This window comes from Canis lupus, chromosome 2, assembly GCF_048164855.1.
Source record: "Canis lupus baileyi chromosome 2, mCanLup2.hap1, whole genome shotgun sequence".
Lineage (NCBI taxonomy): Eukaryota > Metazoa > Chordata > Mammalia > Carnivora > Canidae > Canis > Canis lupus.
Genome location: NC_132839.1, coordinates 71,397,979 through 71,423,067, shown reverse-complemented (window position 1 = coordinate 71,423,067; position 25,089 = coordinate 71,397,979). Strand labels below are relative to the sequence as shown.

At 44.3% G+C, this 25,089-nt stretch overlaps 1 protein-coding gene and 1 long non-coding RNA gene across 11 annotated transcripts in view; one reads left to right on the top strand and one right to left on the bottom strand.

Moving 5' to 3' along the window:
- STX18 (syntaxin 18) overlaps positions 1-25,089 on the top strand; it is a 120,275-nt gene that overhangs the window by 68,160 nt on the left and 27,026 nt on the right. For all 8 annotated transcript variants that reach the window (XR_012021035.1, XM_072806414.1, XM_072806413.1 and 5 more), the window contains exons 2-5: positions 5,030-5,097; positions 16,275-16,390; positions 18,134-18,211; positions 18,375-18,441. Coding sequence is in view for 7 of the 8 variants with exons in the window: in XM_072806414.1 (XP_072662515.1) it covers positions 5,030-5,097; positions 16,275-16,390; positions 18,134-18,211; positions 18,375-18,441 (329 nt within the window). In the remaining variant the exon portion in view is untranslated. The remainder of the gene's footprint in view (positions 1-5,029; positions 5,098-16,274; positions 16,391-18,133; positions 18,212-18,374; positions 18,442-25,089) is intronic.
- On the bottom strand, positions 1,485-24,799 carry LOC140621371 (uncharacterized). Of its 3 annotated transcripts, none has more exons than XR_012021089.1 (4): positions 24,557-24,799; positions 10,932-11,607; positions 2,987-3,109; positions 1,485-1,778 (listed from the first exon to the last, which is right to left on the bottom strand). It is a non-coding gene; the product is annotated as an uncharacterized lncRNA (long non-coding RNA). The 3 variants fall into 3 exon arrangements; XR_012021087.1 differs by lacking the exon at positions 10,932-11,607 and adding an exon at positions 4,146-4,320 and having other exon boundaries at positions 24,557-24,785; XR_012021088.1 differs by lacking the exon at positions 10,932-11,607 and having other exon boundaries at positions 24,557-24,775.

Sequence of the window (25,089 nt, the reverse complement as noted above, 5' to 3'; positions counted from 1 at the left end):
CCTCCTCCCGCGTCATTCAGTGATACCAAAAAGAAATTGACACTAGTTGTAGATCTTTATGGGGCAATAAATCTTTCATTTTTCTCTGATTCCATGTCAGACTTGACATTCCAGTGAATGGCCTTTCTCCTTTTAAGAGTAAGAGGCATTCTCTTTGGATACACACATACAGGTGGTTCTTTTCAAATTAGCACTGTGTGTGGAAGCATTCAAAATTTAAAGCATAGAAATACTCAGCCTCTAAAACTTTGAAAACTTAAGGGCCATATTGTATGAAATATAATATACTATCTTTAGCAGTTTATTCAAAAAATAGGACCATTGTATGAAATATAATATACTATCTTTAGCAGTTTATTCAAAAAATAGGACCAAGCACAACAGTAAACAGATCAGTTTGGCCAAGAATCTTTACAAAGATGATGGTGGTAGTCATGTGATTAAATTGCCAAATTGTTCATTATGAAGATAGTCCTATCATATAATGCTATTTGGGGCTTAAGGGTATCTATTTAGATAAATCAAAGACCTATTGAAATTTTTTTTCTTATTTGTTGTGACTTTTTTGTGTGTATCTATTTTAGGAGTCTAATAGAATTTCATGGCTGCCGAATACCTACAGAAATTTTAATGCTCATGTATTTCTTTTCATTTATACACTTGAAATATTTTGTTCATTATACTCATGTTAAGTATTGAGTTATACTGATATTAAGTCAGTAATTACTTAGTATCTCTTAATTTATCAAGAATTGCATTTAATACTGAACAAGCTTTAGTTTGTTTTAATAAACTCATTTCATAGAAATTTGCCATCACAGAACACAAGAAATTTGGATCATATTTATTATACTTTAAGAGAAACCTCTTCTAATTATGTTTTTTGAGATGTCTGTGGGGCCTTCTTGCTCCTGGCACTCATCCCCTTGCACCATTCCATCCTGGTAGACTATAGCTAGCTAAAGGTGGGGGTAGAGGGCAATGAGGGATCCAGCCTATGTGTTAGATTCCTTTGGACTTGTTAAAAACTTTTTGTGGAAAGCTTAATGACTCCTAACAAAAAGCCTGTTAACCTACTTTGAATGTTTATGTCTCCCTACTACCCCCGCCCCCGCCCCGAATGCATATGTTGAAGCCCTTACATCCCAGTGTGATAGTGGTAGGAGGTGAGGCCTGTGGGAAGTGATTAGGTTGTGAATGAGAATAGCGCCCTTGTAAGAAGAGACATGGGAGAGGTGACACCTCTCCACCTTGTGGGATTGCAGCAAGAAGGCAGCTATTTGCAGACCAGGAAGAGGGCTCTCAACCACACCCCAGGAAATCTCCTGGCCCTTGATCTAGGACTTTCCAGTCTCCAGAACTGTGATACTGTATTGTCCTGTAAGCCACCCAGCCTGTGGGATTTTGTTAACAGCAGCTTAAACTAAGACAAGGTGTATGAGTTTCTTCTTAAGGCTGTAACAAATTACCATAAGCCCAGTGGCTTAAAACAACAAAAATTTATTATCTTATGATTTTGTAGACAGAGGTCTTTCTTCCTAGGCTGAAATCCAGGTGTTGGCAGGACTGTGTTCTTTTCTGGGGAGACTGTAGAAGAGAATCTATTTCCTTCCCTTTCCTAATTTTTAGCGGCTGACCACGTTCCTTGTCTCTTCCACTCTATCTTCAAAGCAGGCAGCATTAGATTGAGTCCTTCTCCCATTTCATGACACTCCCTCTGTCGCCTGCCTCCCTCTTCCACGTTTAAGGATGCTTGTGAAATTACAGGGCCTGCAGACCTGGAAAATTCAGGATAATCTCCCTTAAAATTTTATGATCAAATGACAAGCAACTGTAATTCCATGTGCTACATTAATTCTCCTTTAGTCTGTCACATAATACATCCACAGGTTCCAGGGATTACACCTTGGACGTCTTTGGGGGAGAGAGTGGCATTACACTGCCTACAACAGTAAATGTAATCCTTTGGGGGTTATTTGGTACCCATTGTTTATTCAACATACAATGAAAGTTTTTGAGGCTCTGCTTTGCTCTAGAATCTGTGCCTGATGAGTTATGGGTAAGAGAAACAGCCTCTCACCTTCCAGGAGCTGGCCGTCTGGTATAGGGAAATCAGTCTAAAGCTAGTCATTGGGGGCAGCCCTGATGGCCAGCTGTTTGGCACCTCCTTCAGCCTGGGGTATGATCCTGGAGACCCGGGATCAAGTCCCGTGTCAGGCTCCCTGCATGGAGCCTGCTTCTCTCTCTGCCTGTGTCTCTGTCTCTCTTTCTCTGTGTCTGTCATGAACAAATAAAATCTTAAAAAAATAAATAAAGCTAGTCATTGTGGTCCCCTGAAGAAGGGGTGCTGAAATAGGTACACGTGCCACATTCTGTAGGTGATGAGGTCTGGCTGTGCCTGGGGATGCAGAATTGGGAGGAAAAGAGCATCTTGAAAGAGGAGACGTTTGCGAAGGAGGGAGGTGGGTCTCCAGGGAAGGGGAGAGCCATCTGGGTGTGTGTGCAGGGAGCCCTGGGACCTGGAGCCTGGTGGGGAGTGTGAGCGGGATCTTTAGAGCCATACTGTGAAGGGCCTTGAGGGCTTTATGGGAGCTTGGACTTGACCCCATTGTTCAGGCCTGGAGGTGACTGCTGACAGAGCTACTTCCTTTGGCTGCAGCATATTTTAAATCCAGAATCCACCACTGCCAAATGTACTAAAGCCATCCACTTGACTACTGTGTACTGTTTACCTGGCCCCTTGTCAGTACGGCTTGGGGAAGAAGATAGAAACACTGAAAGTTTAAAACAGGAGAATAACAAATCAAATCTTATATGTTGTACAGTAAACACCTGTTTGTACTTCCCTTAAATATTTTCCTCACTGTCTTAGAAATCAGATTTTATGATGCAGTTTAAGTGGAAAATAGGAATAAGGGTGTGAGGAAGGCAGCTATGTTGTCCAGGAAAACATGCTGAATTTGAACTCGGACTGTCCTGAGTTTACCTTTAAGCTCTGCCGCGTGCTCTGTGTGTCTCACTTTGGATGAATCACTTAGCTTCTGTGAGGTTCACTTTCCCAAACTGGTTAACATTGGAGAGCAGTGCCGCCTGTGCTCACAACAGGGCCCTGGGGGAGAGAACGAGGTTGTGTGAGTGAGTGTACCTCACGGGGCCAGGGATGTCAGGCAGACTCTAAACCCTTGTTTGTTACCTGGTAAATAAGTGAATGTTAAGGCCATATTTCATTTTTAGTTTGATTCCTGCTCTTCAGATGCCTGAAGGTACTTTTCTGAACCATATTTATTATTTATCTAGAATTTGTGGAAAATTTAATGGAACCTATTTACTTATCTCCAGACAAACGCTGAATGTTTCCCTTGTGATAAATACTGTCTTTGTACTTAGACATAGACTGGTTCCACAGATACTTAGTGACCACCCCTGGATCCTATGTTGTGCTTGGAACTTTGGGGAAGCAGCCCCGCCTGTTCCCACATAGTTCATCGTCCCACTGACAGAAAAGCCAGAAGACGTGGCCATGTGTAATTTAGTGCCATGTGAGTGGTATACAGAAGTGCTTTCAAGTTGAGAGCAAAGTGAAACTTAGCCTGACCTGGCCTTGACAGAAAAACTTCCATGGAAAAGATGAAAGTTCAGTGGACCCTTCGAGGCTGGGGTTATATATGTTTGGAATAAGTACAAAGAACATTAGGCAGAAGCTAGTGTGAGCAGTGGTCAAAGGACAGAGCTGGCCACTGGCTTAATCAATCATTCTTTCCTTCTGGAAACACTTTTGTATTTGTCAACATGGTTGTAGTTTTATTCCTACCTCTTTTTATTTTATTTTACTAATTTTTTTTTAAAGATTTTATTTATTTATGCATGATAGTCACACATGACAGAGAGACAGAGAGGCAGAGACACAGGCAGAGGGAGAAGCAGGCTCCATGCAGGAGCCTGACGTGGGATTCGATCCTGGGTCTCCAGGATTGTGCCCCGGGCCAAAGGCAGGCACCAAACCGCTGCGCCACCCAGGGATCATCCCTTATTTTACTAATTTTGTAATCCCTATCTCCACATGTAGTACCTGACACATGGGAGGTGCTATTGAGTGGGGTTTTATTATACTAGATAACAGTGGTCACAAATACAGTCCTTTGTACCTTTGTGTTTGTTCATCTGTGGAAGTTGGCCATTGGGAAGATGGAGGTTTGCTGTGTAGGGATCTGTCATTGCCCCTGAAGCTTTTAACTGCTGCTCTGTGGAGCCCTGTCTATAAACTTGACATCTTCAGCCTTAGAATCCATCCTCAGAACACTCTCAAGGAGGAGTATCTGTCTATAAAATTTTAGTTATGACACTTATAAGGAAAGGAATTTGTCTTTACTGAGCACATGCTATATAGTTACTAGACATGCATTATCTCATATAATCTTGAAGTTCCATAGAGATAATCTCTTCCTAACGTCTTAGATCCTATCACAACACTTACGGGAAGAAGGAACTGTCAATGAGACACCAAAGCCCAGGAATTTGGGAGTTATCCAACTAGTTAATGATGACAGATGACCCTTGAACAACATGGGTTTGAATTGCATGGGTCTACTTACACGTGGATTTTATTATGTTAAATGCAGTACAGTCCTGTAAATGGATTTTCTCTTCCTTATGATTTTCTTAGTAACATTTTTTTTCTCTAGCTTGCTCTATTACGAGAATACAGTATATAATACATATAACATACAAAATATGTGTTAACTGACTGCTTAGGTTATTGGTAAGGCTCCCAGTCAATAGGGTACTAGTAAAGTTTTGGGGGAGTCAAAAGTTATATAAGGAATTTTCTACTGGTAGGGGGAGTTGGTGCCCATCACTCCCACATTGTTGAAGGCTCAACTATATATGAGAAGCCCAAACCAAAGTTGCCCAGTTTGTAGCTTCAAAATTTGTCTACAACCTGTAGTCTATCCTCTATTAATTTAAAATTTATTGCAGGTAAGTGTAACATGCCTATCTATATAAATTATTTGCTTTCTTTTAATTCTAGATTTCACACATTGGCAAACTGAGAGATTTTCTTCTGGAACACAGGAAAGATTATATTAATGCTTATAGGTAAGTGCATACTTTTTACCATGGCTTTGGTAACTGAGTTCTTTCCCATACCTATATTCCTTTTGAGCCTTTTGTCCTTACTTTTTACTTGCCCACCCAGAGTTGTAGAGGGGAGGGTCAGTTTAGTGGTGGTTTCTGCAGAGCAGAAAGGAGCTCATGTATCCTGGGTAGGCTCTGCTATCCTGCACACCCTTGAGGTCACGATATCCCGACAGCATAATCTTCTATGCTGATGCCCCCACGTTTGTATCTCTACATGTACTGTATACGTTGTGAAACAGACGTGAATAAGACACAGTTTCTCAGTATGTGCTTATTGAACAAGTGATAGGATGATGCAGGTCATATAAATGTGCATGACAAGAACTCTTAATCTAGAGAGAGTTTGGTTTGGATGCTTTTTCAAAGGACAGAAAGCATTTTGATTGAGACTTATAGAATAGTTTCCAGAATAAGACTCCAGCTCTCAACAGATGCAGGAGCATTACAGGGAAATCTCTTGTCGCCTGGGCTTCCTGGACCTTCATTTGCACCTGGTGATGGTGCACCCGTCTACTGTAGGACTCAGTCTCAAGGGTACTGTGTGAATTAATGAGAAGGTTGGATGGGATATATGAAATGTCATCATAGGCAACTTTATACTTCTAAGTGTATTTCATTTGTATAATTTTGGAATGTAGTAAAATTATTACTCGTAGTGCATACTGCCAAGATGGCCTTGTTTTTAAGTTCTCAGTTAAAATAATAGCTCAACACTAGATGGCAGTGTAAATTTCATTTCCAGAGGTGTGTATGTATCAAGGACTAATTTTATGGTTCATGAAAATGGAAGCTATAGTCATTTTGGAAAACTTAAACAAAATTGGCATAAACCTCTCTGTCCAGTTCCTTCCTTGAGTAACTGACAACTTAGGTTACACCAGTGGTTGTAGAGGCCTTTCCTGGAAATCCATGGTTAACTTCCCTTTGCCTTGAAAAGGCATCCAACAAGGCAAGTGTGTTAAAGGTCGGTTTCATTCAAGCCACCCCACTCCCTCGTTAGCCACTTGTGAGCCTGAGAAAGTCCTTAATCTGTAAAACCGATGTCTTCTCCAAACCAGGGGTTTAACAATGTCCACCTTGGCTGCCTGTTTCTGTACAGCCTGTGAACTAAGAATAGTTTTTACATTTTGAAATGGCTGGGGGAAAAGGGTAAGATTTTACTACATTTGAAAATTACATGAAATTCACATTTGAGTGTCCATAAATAAATTTTATTGGAATACCACCAAACCCTTTCATTGACATATTATCTCTGGCTGCTTTTGTACTACAACAGCAGAATTAAATGATTGTGACAGACTACATGGCCTGCAAAGTCTAATGTATTTACTATTTGGCCCTTTTCAAAAAAAGCTTATAAAGTTCTGCTCTAAACAGAAGGGTTGATAATCCCTCACCAGCTAGTTGAGAGATTCACATAAGACAGTGAATTTCCATGCATTTGTAAGATTATTTTATAAGGGTGCTGTTCTGTAACTTTGCAGTAGTTTTAAACTTTTGATTATAATAGTGATATGAAGGCATTTACTTCTCGGCTCCCATACACTGTGTGTCTGTGTTCCCAGACCACTCTGAGTCCTCTTCCTGATGTCACCCAGTATAGCTGGCTGCTGGCCCAGGGCTTCCTCTTTCCCAGGTACCTGCAGCAGACATTCAGACTGACATTTGGGGTCTCCAAGGACTGGTGCTGCTCTACCATTTAACTGGTCATGTGTCTTGAGCATCAGATAGAGCTCTAGCTCCTGAGGCTTTCTTAGTCTTGACAGCTCTATTACCTTGTTATGGAAACTCAGTGTCCTATTCTTTAAAGCTATTCATTGCCAACTCATGAATTCTGAGTTCCACTCCTGCCCCTGTTAATGGTCCCTTTGACAGAGCGTGAGCTTGCGGGGGGCAGTCACACCTAAGTTCAGCCCTACTTCTGCCAGGTATTAGTCACGTCAGTGTCTAGAGCTCACTTCACATCTCATGCTTGTTTTCTTTTTTATACAATGTGGATGAAGCTCTTATGAGGATTAGATGAGATGTGTTCAAGTTCCTGACACAGAGAAGCCCCTTGGTATGAAGAGTAACTGCACTGGAACCCCATGTGATCTGTGATGAAGTTATAGGGGTGGGCAGTTAAAAACTCACCTCTCCTTCCTGCCAGAGAGAGGTGGGAGGGAGGTGGGGGAGAAAGAGAGAGAGAGAGAACGAGAGAGAGAGAAGAGAGAGAGAGAGAGAGATGGGATGATGCAGGGTTAGGTCAACATGATGGAGATGAACGAGTTATCAGCTTGCTCACTGATAAAATCTAGGGTGGCAGAGCTTAGGTCTGAGAGTGAGCTGCCTTATTGAAGGCTCCTGAATTAGACAGACTCACTCAGCCATTATACCCACTGAATGGTTGCAGTCCCTGGAGCATGGAGAGCCAGGGGCAAGCCCCTATACAGCATATGAGAGAAAAGAAGATCCCAGGGCTTCTGCTTTCTGTAAGCAAGCAGATTCCAGAGAGGAAAGAGAGCAAGTAGCCATGGCTGGGTGCATGTGCATGTCCATGTCTGTGCCTGGTTCCTCTGCCAGCTTCCTGATCGGAAAAGGCGCCCTTCTCCCATGGGAGGGGGCTGGGGCAGGCACTTAGGGTGACACTAGGGAAGCTGATTGACACAGAAACACCCTAAGTGACTGGCATTCTCTCTGGATGGAGGGTGGCTTCCCTTACTGGCCCTCATCAAGTCCCCCCAATCCCTTCCTAGACAGTGGTGAACGTTCTGCAGCCTGCCTTTACACCACCCCTGCCCCCAGTGTGCTATGCTGGCCATGGCCAGAACATTTTGGGTGGAGTAGGAACGTGGAATTGAAAGAAAAATTGCCTTCAGACTCATAAAGCTTTGTTAGTTTGACATAATTAGGAAGCTGTAATTTTTTCCATAATGTAGAGCTCAGACTTTATTGACCCATTTCATTTTTTTTTTTTTTTTTTTTTTTTGTAATGACATTTTACTAGAGCAGAACAGCATGCAATGGAGGTAGCCTCTGGCTGGATGTCTTAAATGATTTTAATTAAAAATAATGTCTCCACTTCTGGTAGATGTACCTTTTCTGCAATGGCTTGGCAACAAAACAATACTACTTGGGAGGAAAACTTCTTTGGTTTCTGTTTTTACTAATAGAATAACTATACTTCAATTTCCAGCTTAAAAGGTTAATGTATAATGTTCCTAAAGGAACATCACCTTTTAATTGAGTGATCAGTTTTATCAAATTAACCTTTAGACCTTTTCAGTTTCACTGAGCTGAGTTTCCATTAAATCAAAATCTAGAGTAGGAGGATGTTAATCTAATGTTCTTGGAATTGGTCATTTGTAGGTCCATTCTGCCCACAGGGTGTATGTTCACTCGGAAGTGAGTACCCTTCTTGTTTATGTGTCCCTGACCCCTCTGGCCTCCCTTTCTGATGAGACTGGTTCTATGAGGAAGGAGTACAAGGCTGGAGCCCCCCCTCCTCCCTGCTCTCCCTCCCATGCTATGATGGGAGGAGGGATGGAGCACGCACCTTTTGGAGGGCACATTCTGTTAGCATTACCAGCATTACCATGTTAGGCCAAACTAGTTCAGCAAACAATATGCTGGAGAGTGTTGGGATAGCAAACCACTCGTCTCCCTTCCAAGTTCTCCTGAGGGTGGGGCCATCTATTTCTGAGAACCCCAGGGGCTTCCTTCTGTCTTTCCCAGCTCTCCCCCAGAAAATGAGCAGCTGGGTTTGGGGAGTGGGGAGGTGCCAGGGAGAAGAGGGGACCTACCTGGTAGCTGGAATGGAGAACTCCCAGCTAACTCCTCCCTTTCTCTTAGGAGGGGCCTGCCATCAGGATGGATGCAGTGGCTTTTCCAGGGAAGGCTCTGGAAGAGCTTTGCAAGGGTGCCTACAGGTCTGGGGAGTGGGCTGAAATTGAGGGGGGAGGGGCCTCGTAAGGAGCATAGTTGCAGCCATGTATCAAGCCTGCTCTGCAGTCGCCTCATGGATTGAGTCAGACTATTCAAAAAGTATTTGATTATGATGTACTGATTTATCAGCCTTGCAGATCCTAAGCATTGCTCTTGATGGGGACACAGCAGTGAACAGACAAAAGTCCTTGCCTTTGTGGAACTTATATTTTTGTGGGGGAAGACAGACAAAGAAAAAGTAAACTATGTGGAATGTTAGAGTTAGGTAAGGGCAAGGAGGAGGGGAAAGTGGCTAGAACATGTCAGAAAAGAGTCTTATAAAGGTAGGTTAGGGAAGGCCTCCTTAAGAAGGGGACATTTGGTAATCACCTAAAGGAAGTAAGGGATCAGTTTATGTAGATATCTGGGGGAAGAACAGTCCAGAAGAGGGCAGCCAGCAAGTATAAAGATCCTGATGTAGGAGCGTGTCTGGAACATCACAGGAGCAGGCAAGACGACAGAGGGATTGGGGTGTAAGTGATGATGAGCTCAGAGAGACAGCAGGAGCCAGATCTTGTAGGTCATCTTAAAGATCTTGTCAATTTTGGCAAGAACCTTGACTTTTATTGCTAGGTAGGTCTTGTACAGAGGAGGAAGAGTGATAGGACATGACTGAGTCTGTGACAGGGTCAGTACAGCTGGTATGTTATGATAGGCTGCAGCAGCAGACACTCTGGGAAGCTATCATTAAGTCCAGGTGAGGGATGTCAGTGCCATGACCAGAGACGTAACAGTGAGGAAATATTCTGAAGGTAGAGCCAAAGAGATTTGTTAATGGATTAGACGGGAGCTGGGAGAGAAAAGCAGGGAAGGGGAGGATGTGAGGTGTGAGGCCTGAGCAGCTGGGAGGAACGGGAGTGCTGTCCTCATGGATAGAGAGGCCTGTAGCAGGTGCAGGTTTGAGGAGAGCAGGCCCAGGGCTCAGTATGGGGGTGTATTCCTCAAGGTGAGTCTGAGGTCTGGCTGGAAGTGTTGGGTAGCCAGTTGGATATTCAGGTCTCAAATTCCAGGAGAGGTTCAGGCTGAGATAGAAGTTTGAGACTTTTAAGCATAAAGCTGGTATTTGTGCTGCTGAAGCTAGGAGACCAGACTGCCTCACCCAGCGAGCAGTGTTGACAGCAGAAATTCAGGGACCAAGCTATGAACTGACCATCTTTAAGTGTTCAGGGGGCTAAGAGATGTCAACAAAAAGCCTGAACACGAGCAGTGAATGAAGTTGGAGGAAATCAGGAGAGTGGAGTCATTGAGGGCAGAGGAGGAACACAAGGCCGGGAGTGGAAGCCATCCACTCCGTCTAGTGTGTTTAGAGTGACTGGGTAAGGGCTGAGCCAGTGTGGGGGCCCCGGATGTCCCTGGGAGTGAGGATGGTGGTGGAGTGAGGAGAGTGAAGCCTGTTTGGATTGGGTCAGGAAAATGGAGAGTGGGATGCAAACTTGACAAGAGTCTTACCCAAATGAAGGGAGAGATTAGCTGGTAGGAGACATGGAGTTGAAAGGTTTGATTTTGTTTTGAGTTGAGAGAAATGACACCATGTTTATTGGGAAAGATCCAGTAGACAGGGAAAAAAAATGCTATTAGTAACGAGTACAAGCAGTGCTCACTCTGTGCAGGCACTCTGGGCACCGCGTACATACCGCCCTCCTTTAAAGGTGGATGGCACAGGGGAGGGGAGTAGCATTGCGGGGCCGACCTGGGCCAGGTGGATAGCAGAGCCAGGAGGTGGGCATTTAGCCGTGGGCAGCAGAGAGAAGGCAATGTCCGCAGGCCCAGAGGAAGATGAGAGAGAGACTGGGGCTGTGCTCAGAGAGCAGGAAATGGTAACTACTCACCCTGAAGATGGAGCATAAGGAGCTGGCAGTTTGAAGAGCACAGAAAAGACGAGGAACAGCCAGCCAGAAGCGTGAAAGGGCATGTGTGGCCGGGACATGCAGCACACTTGCCAAATGCCATTGGGGGCCACCTGAGTTGAGTCTTATGATCAAGCCTATATTTTGATCTCTGTCAGTCCAATCCCTACTTGTTCCTGAAGTCAGCTAAAACAGTGAGTGGTTGACTGGTGGTCCTCCATGCCCATGGCCTCTGGCTTTGACTCCACACAGTTCTGCTCTTGTGACTTCCCCCTCCTGGCCTCCCTCCTGGAACCAGACTTTGCCGAGTGGCCCTCTGGAGATTGGGATTAAAGTGGTCAGATCAAGTCAACAAAGATCCCATTGCAAGCAAGTCTTTTCTGAGTGCCCATCATGTGAAAGCAGTCAGTACGTGGGGTTGGTAGATGGCACTGGTGTCTCACTCTCTGTTGGGCTGTACCACGTATCACAGGGACTCCCCTTTTTCCTTCGTAGATCATAGAATTTAGAGAGCCAGCCTTTGTTACTTAAAATTTCATTTCTCCAGATTTTATCACCAAATGGTTTGAAAAGTCCATTTGCCCTGGTTTCTTTTTTCAGAACGAAGTGTCAGTCATGGAACATTTGGTCTCCAGAGCATTACTTCTCTCCTTCTGAACTGCATTGTAAGGATAAGCGTTAATAGTGGTTTCTTTCTTTCATATTTCCAGTTCATTTTCTCTTTCTTATGTGTCCCTTGTTTCTATCGATGACTGCTGGTCTCCAATCTGATGATGCTGTGCCGTTTCTGAAACTTTTATGTCTCAGATCCATCTCCTCTTTCCAGTCCCAGCTGACCACCACCCAGGCTCTGCCCTTGCTCCTTTCTTAAACTTCAGTCTAACAGAAATGCACCAGCCCCAACCCTTTACACAGCAGTTGGGAGACAGTTGCCTCGTTTTGGTACCCCATTGCCTGATCTTTCCCCTCTACTCCATCTAACGAGATTCTGCCATATTCATCTTCATCAGGCTCAGCCCTTCTGTAAGCTACAGAATGAAATTCCTTCGATGAGCTCCAGAGGCCCACCATTGCTCTACCTGTCCTGTGCTCTGGCCAGGTAGAACCACGGACTGTTCTCCAGATAGGCTTCTCTCTCCTGATTCCAATCTGTTTCTTACTAAGAGTGTCTACTCTTGTTTCCCCATGGCCTTATCCTGCCTTTCAAGATTTGGTTCATAGATCACCTTCCTCGCCATTAACTAGGGGGGAAAAAATCATCCTCTCTTCTTCTGTACTCTGTTTCCTTTTTGACATGAGAGATCCCCTGGGTGGTGGTTTAAGAGCATAGACTCCAGAGACTGGATGCTTTGGTTTGAATTACAACTCTGCTAATTACTAGCTGTGTGACCTTGGCAAGTTACTTAACCTCTCTGTGCCTCAGTTGCTTCATATATAAAATGAGAATTGTAATAGCACCCACGTTGTAGAGTTGTGAGAATTAAATGGGTAAATGTCTGTGAAGCACTTAGCACAACGAGAAGTGTTAATGCACAGAAGGCTTTATTAACATTTAGCCTTTGTGGTGTAAAAGAATCTATATAAGCCTGTGAATGATCTCTATTGTGATGCAGTTTATTGAGAACAAGGTCTGTATTTGTTTGTATCTGTAGCCCAGACATTAACAGGATAATTCCGTGCTATTGGGCTTATACTATGGACAGGTACTCTACTTGCCCCTACATAATATTTATAGCAAAAATAAGATTGTAGCCTTTAACTTTTGTCCATATCTTTTCAGTAACTTTTGACAGAGTACAAAATCATTTATACTGGGGCACCTGGGTGGCTTAGTCGGTTCAGTGTCCAACTCTTGATTTCAGCCCGGGTAGGTTATGATCTCAGGGTCATGAGATTGAGCCCTGTGTCAGGCTCTGCACTCAACAAACAGTGAGTCAGCTTGAGATTCTCTCTCTTTTTAAAATAGATAAATAACTCTTAAAGAAAAATCATTTATACTATCCCTTCTCTTCTGTATCCTCAGGAAGCATCTAACTGCATATTAAAGTAATAAGCACAGTGTCAATGGCATTTTGCAAATTTGAACTTGCCCCTTTATACTGGTCAATCAAATAACTAAAAAAAAAAAAAAAAAAAAAAAAAAATCCTTTGTATTTCTTAACCAGTGAATAAACTTACTACCCAGTTCTTTTCCTCTTTTCTCGCTGAAGTAAATTGACTAATCTAGACCTATACCTAACTTGGTCTCCTTTAATTGAATAATATTTTGGTAAATTGAGGTCTGTAATAAAATTACCCCTCTGTACCTCATAGAGGAAATAAAATTAAAGTTTGATGAATTTCTACATGCATGTCCTGTGAGGATATATTTTTTTTGGATTTATTTGCCAGATAGGTAACCTTTTCCAAACAGTAATAAATTTGTTATTGTGATACTTAATTTTAAGGGGCTATGTCACCAGCAAGCCTTCATTACTTTTGATGACTGTATTTCAAATGCCCATTATATAGCTGGTGCTGTTTTTAAATTATCGCAGAAAAATAAGAGTTTGAACTCTCTTTCCAGTTGCTCCATCTCCTTCTCTGTCATGTCCTAAGCTTCATGTGTCATCTCTGACCTGACACCTGAACATCTGTCCTTCCACACCTCTGCCCTCCATGCTCTGGACCCGGGGCCCTCATTTCCCTTCTTAGCCAGCCAGTCCTCATTACCTAGTACATCTTCCCCGGATCTGCTGCTGAGCCTCCTCCTCACTGACTTGGCATCAGCCCAGAGTCTCTTCCCTTAGCTGAGACTGAGACCACCCAGCTCCTGCTTTCCTCTGCCCCCACGGCCAGCCACCACAGGAGACCGCATGCAAAATGCAGACTCCTCTGTTTAACATCCTCCAGTGGCTATACCAGCAGTCCCCAGCTTCTGTACCTCAAGGGCACCTCTCCAATTGACAGTGCAATATTTGTGTGATCATTGTATTTTTGGGAAACCTATTGAGATTGGAGAAATAGCTGTTACAGTTACAGATTCAGTACAATTTTAAATACATGTATATTTATCACAATAGCATTTACATTCCCTTGAAAAATGGAGTAGACATATGCTAGACATTCAGTGTGGAGACACTGACTGTGTGCTGGTGGTATGCTCCCCCTTGCAGTGATTTGAAGCCCTGAGAGCGCCACAGTGTGGATGCTCAGTGTGCAGGGACCACCTGGTGCATTCCTATTTTCCCCTTCATGCTCAGGATTATCCTCGTATGGACCAAATATTGTGTGGTCATTCCAACAGTGACCTGCAGGTTGGACATTTGTGGAAGGTCTTTTCCCACTGTCCTCTGTGGGGACTGTCTCCCTCAGTGCCTGCCTGGCACCTCCCCTGCATGAACTGACCTCTCTCCCCATGGGTCCCCCTGTCCACCTGCAGACCAACACTGTCCAAAGCAGTTCCTTGTGCCTCTCGTTTCTGTATCAGTTTCCCCTGTGGTTTGGTACCCGCCCTCTGTGGGGATTAGAAATAAGTCTTGTTCCAACTTTGGAATCCCAACCCCTACTGCAGTGCCTGATGTATGGGGGTTCTGTATTAAAAAAATTGAACAAATGGATGAATTGCAAGGATTAAATAAGTGAATGAAATACATGTAAGGCATCGAGAGTCATGTCTGGTGCAAGCTAGATGCTCAGCTAATGTTAGCCCACCTACTATGTGCTGGACACCACTTTATGTTTTGGGAAAACAGAAAGGAAAGAGGATAAAATCCCTGCTTTCATGAAGCTTATGTGCTCCTGGGAGACAGACATCAATATTTCAGGGAGTGGTAAGTGCTGTAAGGAATATGAAGCAGAGTGAGGAACAGATGGTAGTAGAGTAGCAGTATGTTGGAGTGTCCCAGTCCTTGTATCACACACCAGAGTAGAAGGTGACTTTGGATCTCAGAGGCAGTACTGTAACATCCGGCACAGGCACTTAAGAATCAGCGACAGTGGCAGTGCTGGGGGCGAGCGCAGGGGGTGCTCAGGGAAGCTGGCTGTGATCAGAGATCTGAATGAGGAGGAAGCATATAGACATCTCTTGGAAGAGCATCTGCTAGAAGATGTTCCAGGCTGTGGCAGGGTCAGGAGTGTGTTTGGCTAATCGTGGGTAGCAAAGCAGCCAGTGTTGTTAGAATGCCGGGCAGGAGGGTGCATGTCAGGAAGTAGGTCATATGTCAGGTTGGGGCAATCCCTACTTTGTAGTTGGTTTTTTTGTTTTGTTTTGTTTTTGTTTTTGTTTTTAAGATTTTACTTACTTATTCATGAGAGACACACACAGAGAGGCAGAGACACAGGCAGAGGGAGAAGCAGACACCCTGTGGGGAGCCTATTGCCAGGACTCTGTCCCAAGGGCCCGGGATCAAGACCTGAGCCAAAGGCAGGCACTCAACCACTGAGGCACCCAGGCACCCCAGGACTTTGTATTTTATTCTCAGTGAGGGTGAGTAGCTGGCAGGGCTAGTATATGGGAATGGAATGAGTTGAGTCTGTACATTATTAAAGGTCCCTTTTAACTTGATATTTTGTGATTCTAAATTTCGGTTATAATGTCCAGAGTGTTTAATTATACTCGGCCAGCATCCCTGTTAATAGTAATGTTGGCACATGTGCCCAGCTTGTAGGATGATAAGCAAGGCATTCTAACTGTCATATCTCGAGCTTCAGGATGGTGCATTAGTGTGGGTGAGCACCCTCACTAGCTCAGTAACATTAAAGTTTTCTAACTTAACATCAGGAGAAATGAAATGTTTCTAAAAGGTCTTTTATTGTGAGTCTTGAAGACCGCTGGTCAACATGGAAAAAATGAGCCTGAAACAGTTTCTCACATATATCTCAAGAGCCTCCAGATAGAATCTCCCATGATTCTGCATGTGGCACCCAGAGCGTCTTTCTAATATTAATCCAGGTCTGTCATTGGGTGACGCTAAGAGCCTTCAGTAGCTGCCTTGTTGTTCTCAAAGTCAGGGGCCACATTCCCACTCAGGCCTGTACGCCCCGGTGCCTGACCCCACTCCCTGCTCACCTCACTGCTGCTGGACTGGCTGCTGCAGGTCGGTCTGCAGAGAAAGCATCTTCTGCCTCATGGCCTTCATATCCATTGGTTCTGCTATTTAGAATTTTCTCCCACCTCTTAGCCTGCCCAGTTCCTCTTCATCCAGTCTCAGCGTAAATGTCATGTCAATAGCAAAGCTTTCTCTTCCCTTCACGCTCCACCCAGACAACATTTGTGGTCATTTCCTGCTGCGTTAAAATTTTGTGCCCCTCCCCACTTGTTTTTTTTTTTTTTTTTTTTTTAAGCCATATCATGTCTGAATACGGAAGGATGACAGACACAGAGCGAGACCAGATAGACCAGGATGCTCAGACATTCATGAGGACCTGCTCTGAAGCAATTCAGCAACTGAGAACACAAGGTGAGGTGCTCTGAGGGACATGGCCGGCCCACCATGACTTTGTGAAGCCTCAGACAAGGTTCAGAGGGCATGCCCAGCTGGAGGTCTCTTGTGTGTTTCTATTCAGATTTAGGTCTCAAAACTTTGAAATTCCTCTTTTCTCAAGATCAGCTATAAAAACTAATGAAAAGGCCATGATTCAGGCTATGGGTGGGATGCGGGAGGTGGAGAGGAGTTCTTCATACACAACGAGACATTTCCTAAGGATACAAGGCCAGAACAGACAGATTGTGCACACCCCTGTGTTCTGTGTGGCAGTTAGGAGGTGTGGACCGGAACAGAAGAGGGCTCTCTCAGCTCTCTACCTGGAGTATGAAACTTGAGGAGCAGACCCGCATGCTGAAAAGTTGCGCTCTGGACCCTTGGGTGCTCTGGTGCCTACCCTAGCTCCACCACATTCTACCCATATGGCTTTGGGCAAGTCACTCAGTCACCTTGGACCTCAGTTTCTCCATCTGAAAAGTGGACACAATTATAGGGTGTATCTCTTAAAGTTAGGAGAATGCAGTTGTGTTCAGTGCATGCTTAGGGCCATAGCTGGCACTAGGGTTGTTAGTATCACGTCTCCTTCACTGCTGTCTCATTGTTACTGGGGCAGTGAGATAGCTTCCCAAGTTGCATATCTTCCTTGACCCTTTTGTAATGTGCTTAGGCAGATAGCTGTTACATTAAATAGCACAGAGCTCAAAGTGGCCAGATGCTGCCATGTTCTTGACTCCAACTTGTATTTGGGAAGCTTCTGTCACAGCCCTGATGGGCCACTTAGAGTCTGATGAAAGCTATAGACCTTCTTGCCAGAGAAATACACACACTCACAGAATTTTGTGTACAGTCTCGTGGATCTGCAGAATGCAGAATGATCACATGATCATGGGTTAAGCTGCCCAATAGTAAAACCATGATTCATGTCCCCTACCCTTAAGGGCCTATACATTCATTGAAATAACCTAAAAATACGTGTTTATGACTAAAATCAGCATTTAAGTCACCAAACCATGTGACCTTGGGCTTCTTATTGAATCTGAACCTTATTAGTTTCTCTTTGTGTAAACTGGCATCCAGATTGCCTTTTGTATTAGCAGTAATATATGTAAAGTACTGTAGAGTGCCTGCGTGTAGTAGATGCTTGGCCTCTCAGTAAATGGGAGCTGTCCTCCCAAAATAAATGGCACAGACCTTAAGCAGATATGATAGTTTGCAGAAGCAAGGCATCCTTGTGGCTAAAGAGTCGAGGAAGGTTTCTTTGAGAAGAAAGGTTTGACTTGGTGTGTTAAGGGCCCTTAGAATGGGGGTGGCTGAGCGGGGAAGACAGGGCATTCCAAGCTGAAAAACAGCCCAGACAGGCAGGAGGAGCGTGGGGCTTGAGTCTGATTTAAACGTGTTACTTGAAGGTCAGCTTAAGCATTGGATGCTGTTAATACAAAAGGGGTCAGCTCTCAAGAAGCAGCAGCATCCACTATGATCCCTGTGTGCTGGAATAAACCATAAATTCTTTGACTATAGTTTTCTGCAGTTTAATCTTTTACTCTTGTGAAGCCCAATAAATCTTCCTCTTTTAAAAATGTAATGTCATTTGACACAGACTTGTTTTATTGCTGTATTTTTACAAATACTTTCCATAAAGAAACTGTTCTGAGGAAGCTGATGAATTGTTCCTTGTGTAATTGAACACAAACGTCTGACTGCTGTCCTTTTCTGTTCCAGCCCACAAGGAGATACACTCCCAGCAAGTGAAGGAGCACAGGAGTGCAGTTCTGGATTTCATCGAAGATTACTTAAAAAGTATTTCGTTTTATCTTAAAGGTCAAATGTGGCATTTCACGATAGATGATAGAACATTTAGCTTTGCTAGCTGAAGACGGTAGTGTCTCCTTATACTTAATGACACCATTGCCTGAGAAGCGGTTTTAAATGGTCTCTGTTCTGGTGTTTTCCCCTACAACAGGAGTATGTAAACTTTACTCAGAACAAAGAGCCATCCGAGTTAAACGAGTGGTGGATAAGAAAAGACTGTAAGTATCGTCTCTGCTGGTGTTCCTTAACTAATAATAGTAATGATAGCAACTAATGTTTATAGAGTCCTTATGCTTTACAACATATGGTACTTGGATTTTTTTCACAAAATGCTGTAGCTAGGACTTATGGAGCACTGCCTTTGTGCCAGGCACAAAGATTTGTACTAGATTTGTCATTAGCTCCCAACCACCCTGTGGGGCAGGTACCATTCTTATCCTCATTTTCCAGATGAGGAGGCTGCCACTTGGGAAGCTGGGTAACTCACTCAAGGTCCCATAGTCAGGAGGTGACGAAGCTGCACTTGGGGTCCAGGTTGCTTGTTATTTCAGAATCTGTGCTCCAGCCCATCTCCTGTTAATAATGCTGGGTGGCTGGCAGTTTTAGCCATCTTGTGTCTTTCTCTTTGCCCCTGCTGCCTCTCCTTGCTCCCTCTTCAAGTGTTTTCCTGAGGCAAAAGCTGGGGCACAGCAGCCAGTGCTCCCCTGGGAGGCATTCCTCGGGTCATCTTCGTCATGTGCCTCCTTTCTAACAGAGCATTCACTCGATGCCACGTGCTGTTGTCAATCCCCTTTTGCAGGTGAGGACATTAAAACCCCAAGAGGTTAAGTGACTTGCACAAGGCCCCCACAATCAAGAAGCAACAGAGCGAGACTTCAGGATCTGCCGGGGCATGTGTCTGTTCCTGACCCATCCTCCCCTTGGGGGGGTGCATGCCAGCTTCTAGAACACAGGGACTCAAAACTACTTCCCTTGCAGCTGGTCAGCCAGCCTGAGATAGGATTCTTAAATGAGCGGGGAATGCTGGGTCCAGGCTTCAACTCTTGACCACTTTTAAACTGGCCTTGGAAAGATTTTAGGGCATCCTTTCAGTAGGTAACAGAACATACTACCTGGGGACCAATTTTCTTAATTCTTCTTATGTTGAGATCCCCAGCACCACCCTAGGGGCAGATGGTGTGCTTGGAGGACTTGCGGGATTCACGGCTGAGATTTGTAACAGTGAAAAGGTGCAGAGCAAACAACAAAGGGGAATGGAGATGTACAAAGGAAACCAGGAGTGGGCTTCCAAGAGTCTCCTCCAGTGGAGTCACACAGGATGATTACTTATGACAACTTGTGTGAAATGCCCACTGGGAAAGCTCTTTGGAAACTTACCAGCCAGAGGCTGGTCACAGGGTCATCTTCTAGTTGGCACATGCACAAATTCCAGACTTCGCAGAAGGAAGGCAGGTGTTCCACATAAACCACACTACCCTCCTGAAATCCCAGTTCCCAGACGCCAGCACAGGGCTGAGTCTGCACACAGGCCCTTCCCCGGGAGGGCAGTCTTAGGCCTGCTGCATTAACTCTTCTGTGCCCTAGTGAGACAGATTTGAAATTGTAATGCCAACAAATAGAAGCATTTGTGGGGGATAGTAAGCAGATGAGTCACATCATCTGTCAGCAAATAATTATTTATTACATAAGACGATGAGGATAGATAGATAAAGAGATAAAGTTGCTGTCCTCAAGGAGCTTAGAGTCAATCTGGGTTGCTGTGGAAACATGAGAAATAAGCCAACTTAAGATTTGTCACAGTTAGCCCAAGAGCAAGTTTGGGAGGGGAAATGGTGCGACGGAGCAGCATCTCATCATGCCTCAGAGCTCACACTCTGTGGCTAGAAAGCCAGTGTTCGAGACCTGCCTCTGCCACTTACAAGCTGAGTGACTTTTGGCAGTTTTTCTATACTCTAGTTTTCTCCCTTGTAAAATGGAAAAATTTAAAATACCTATCTTGTTGGGTCCTGAGAACAAAATGCACTGGTATAGGGATGCCTGGGTGGCTCAGCGGTTGAACATCTGCCTTTGGCTTAGGGCATGATCCCAGAGTCCTGGGATCGAGTCCCACATCGGGTTCCCTGCATGGAGCCTGCTTCTCCCTCTCCCTATGTCTCTTTCTCTCTCTGTTTGTCTTTCATGAATAAATAAAATCTTTAAAAAAAAATGCACTGGTATAGATACAGTGCTTGCGGTGAATGTTAACATGTTAGTTTGGATGGTTACCTACAGTTAAGCATTCATCCTGTGTTTGCCAGTGTGGTAGTTTCATTTGATCCTCCCAGTTACTCTGCTAATAATAAATACTAGTATCTGGTTTGATAGAGGGCATCGAGGCCCAGAGAATCTGGGATACTGGCCCAGCCTCACACAGCTGAACCAAGGCTTGAATGGCAGGGTAACACAGCAGACTTCTCAAACAGTGGCCTTTGTGTTGGACACAGAAAGAGGAGAATCTGGGACAGGGATGACAGGGAAGAATGCTGTCCCCTCTCCGGGAGGAGTGCAGGTAGAGGGGTACCCAGGGTCCATCCTGAAGGAGAAAGGCAGGCTCTGGCTTCGAGTGACTTACCATCCACACAGGGTAGAGGTCACCTGCACCACCAGTGGGAGAGGTGCCTGTTTCTGCTTCCTCACCCAAGTAGACCCTGACACTTGAGACCTAGCAGGTACCCCAGGTAAAAGTGGGAAGAGGCTTTGGCTGCTGCCTCTTCACTTCCTCATTCTCAGCAGAGGTTTTGACAAATTAAAATCAGTCAGATGGGAGCTGTTCTCATTTTGACAGTCAAGTACAGGCTCGTCTCCTGCTGAATAGCTGCCCTGTGCCAATTACTTTGAGCAAGAGACCTTGGGGGAAATAACTATGTGACCCTCACAATGTAGTCCAGCCTGCCCTTAGTTCTTTCCTCACCTTGTCCCAGAAGACATTGGCCTAAAACACACATAGAATTTTGCCACTCCCTTGCTTCCCACATCTTAGAGGCTGAACTTCACAGCATGGCAGCCAAGGCCTGCAATGACCGGACAGCAGCCTCTGCTTCTTGATCAGTCCCTGCAGATCCCCGCTCTGACCATATGTGACATTTTTTTTTTTTTTTTTTTTTGTGATAGTCATACAGAGAGAGAGAGAGAGAGAGAGAGAGGCAGAGACATAGGCAGAGGGAGAAGCAGGCTCCATGCACCGGGAGCCCGATGTGGGATTCGATCCCAGGTCTCCAGGATCGCGCCCTGGGCCAAAGGCAGGCGCCAAACGGCTGCGCCACCCAGGGATCCCCATATGTGACTTTGTGTTTGAAAGAGGCCTTATTCTCTGAAGCCCTCATGCCTTAATCCTTGCTGATGTCTGCCCAGAATGCCCCTCCTGTATCTCCATATTTTCTGCCCCTTTCCCACCGTTCCTTTGGCAAGCAAACTCCTATTTGTCCTCCCAGGCCCAGTTAAGATGTTGCTTGCTCTGTAAAGACTTCCTGGCTCCTGCAGGCCATGCTAGTAGCTCCTTCTGTGTGGCTTTCATTGAACTATCACATGCCCGACTGTGTAGGGGTAACACACGTGCTCTTGGAGAGCTGCCATTGTGCCACCCGAGCCTGCCACGCAGATGATACCCTTCCTGGGCTGGGGAAGCCATCACTGAGGGCTGTTAAGTTAAATAAATGACTGGTTGCCTGAAGATAAGTTGACTCTCAGAGTTTTTATTGTCAAGTTGGATTTGTAGGTTGTTTTTGGATTATTCTGTTTTGATTGGTGATAGTTACTGATAAAAATCATTCTCATAAAATAGATTTGAGAAACCCAACTGCTCATGTTTTATGGCAGAGTTGCTACTGTCATGTTTCTTTTGTTCTTGACTGAAGTAAAGCATATGTGTTAGTGAAGAACTGATGGTTTATTCTGAATTTTTCATAATGTAGGAAAAAAGATTCTCTGTTGGTGTTCATTTTCTCCCAATGGTGACAATACTCTGATCTCTCATAGCAAAGGGTGCTTATTCCAAAACGGGTGAAATGTTTTGCTTATTAAGCCAGCAGTAGTCTCAGCTACTCCTTTCTCTATGACTGTGTTTTCTTAGAAGGGTAGTGCCGTTGTTAAAGGTGACTTTTTTCTCTCCTTCCCCTAGTAACTGTACTATCTTGAGTTGACAGTGGCACCTGCTGCTAGTTGTCTTAAGCTGGACATGAGGGTGATAACTTTTATTGGGGTCACATATCTCTTCTTTCTCCTGCTAGAAAACTGTGAGTCCTTTGGAGACAGGGACACTGTGTCTTCCATCTCTGTGGTCCCAGCACCTTGATCAGAGCCTGTTGCAGGGCAGGTGCTCAATTAATGGTTCTTGAATGAAGGAAGGAATGAGACATGGTCACTCATTCCTGGCTTCTCAGATCTACACAGTGAGTTTGTAAGTTGGAAAGGTTGTGGGCCACCATTGGACACAACACTGGCACAAGTGGCCTTGTCGTCCCAGAAGAGTTTGAAATATCCCCGTTATCCTCCCAACTACCTTAAAGCACTAATATTTTGGTTATAATTGAACTATCACATGCCCTCCCAGGAATATCCTCTAAAACCATCTGAATTAATCAGAAACATCTCTCCTTTTCAGAAAGTAATCAGGTTCTGTATTACTGGCTTGTTCTTGGGGAAGAGGTTTAAGGTGGCAGTCTAGAAATCAGTACAAACCTCTGAAAACTCTTTTCTGTGAGTTCAGAGGATTGTCTGCGGAGGCACAATAAACTCTATAGGAGTCCTGGAACACATTCAAACTTTAAAATATAAGACCTGTCTTTTTAAAGCGCTATTTCTTGCTTATCCGGGGCAGGGGGGTGGCATCTGGTTCTGTGTCTGCCCATTGTGACCTCACTTTAAAGTTTGCTGGTTTGGGCCCATATTTGAACACATTACTTTCAGTAGTACGAGGATGTTCTTAGAGTGGGAACTTTGGGCTATTTTCTCCTGTCTCAAGGGAGAGTTGAGAAGGTTCAAACATCTGAGAGATGGTGGTTTTTTCTCACGTTGGGGGAAATGAAACATTACGGAGAAAGGACTAGGCACCTCTATAGCACTTTCTGCATTATCAGTGTAGCTCCAAGTTAATTTCCAGAATATTAGCACATCTGCTGTTAAAATTCTAATGAAGAATAATATAAGTGAGAATTTCTTAAGGTATCTGAGGAGATCCTGGTGACCTAAGTAAATGTTCCTCTCAAAACAGTTTCCGTGGTCAAACAAGCCTGAGGAACACTTAGGGTAAAGAGTTTTCCGGGTCCTTGCATTGCCTTGTGCTTCGATTACATTTTCCTCAGCCCTCCTGAAACACAGGCCAATACCCTTCTGAAAATACTCCCTAATCCCATGGCTGGGTCATGGCCTTGAGTTTATTATTTATTCCCTTAAGTTGGTACAAAAGATAAAAATTTCACTACATTTCATTTTTCCTCCTCCGCTTAAAAATAAAGGCACTGGTACTCTTGCAACACATACCCTCAGCATACTTACTTGGTACTTGCAGAGTATACTCATAATATTGTTCACAGTTAGATTCCTTCATCCCAGCTAGACTGGAAGCTTGATGAGGGCAGCATTGTGCCTTTTGCCTTTATATATCCAGGCTCTAACCCAGTACCCTGCATATAGTAAGAGCTCAAGAAATTTTGCTGATGATGGGGGAGGATAACGATGATAACAAAAATGAAGGAAAACACAAAGTCGTATGATATGATACGAGGTCCATAGCAGTGATTTTGTCCCTTTTAAAAATTTCAGAGTTATGTACGTATAATTGATGTAGCACTGGAAAATATTGAAAGTGTGCATTGTGGTAATTTGATACATGGGATCACTGTGGAAGGGCTCCTGCTCGTCTAGTTCAGTAACACACCCATCACCTCCTATACGTCATCCTCATCTCCTCCTCCTCTTCCTCCTCCTCCTCCTCCTTTGGTGAGACTGTTTCATTCCTACTCTCTCAGCAAGTTTCAGTTTTACAGTACAGTGACATCAACTGTAGTCAAGATGTTATTCATTAAATCCTCAGATCTTCTTTATCTTAGAGCTGACAGTTTGTTCCCTTTTACCAACCTCTCCTTGTTTCCCCACACATGATTTTGTAGTACTCACTGTCTAGAACAGGGGATCAGCACACTGTGGCCTGTGGGCCAAGTCTAGCCTTTGCTTGTTTTTGTACAGCCCTCGAGCTGCACATGGTTGTTACATTTTTGAAGGTTTGCAAAACAAAAAGAATGAAAAAAGAATACAAGATGGAGATCATATATGTTCTACAAAGCTTAAAATACTTACCATCTGGCCCTCTGGATGTGACCCCCAGGCTCACAACAGGCTTTCTGAGGCAAAGGACAGCTTGTTTGTGTTTGGTGTTTGCAGCCCATTGTGACAGATGTGTATTCCACTGTGCAAGTCAGGTTCACAGTTCCTGCCACGAGTGACCCCGCCACCAGAGCTCTATCTGAACTGAACCCTATACGCTGGTCAGCAGGACATGTTTCTGATTCCGTGGCAATATCAGATGGCTCTACATGCTTGCTTACTCTCGGGTTTTATACTTCTCTCACAGCAGACCAGTAACAAACAGCTCAGTCTGGTACCAATGTGTGGACCTCACTTTGTGCAGCAGAGGCTCGATGCCCAGTAGATATCTGTGTGGGTGTGAAGATGGCTTACTCACGATAGTATAAGGCATTTCCTGCTCTGTGGAATGCACAGTACCTGTGCCAGAGTGGATACCTTAGTCTGAAAGCCACTTTTGAAATGATGTTACTATAATAATGTATACCGAAAATACTTTTTTCTACCAAGAACCTTTGTTGGGGGCA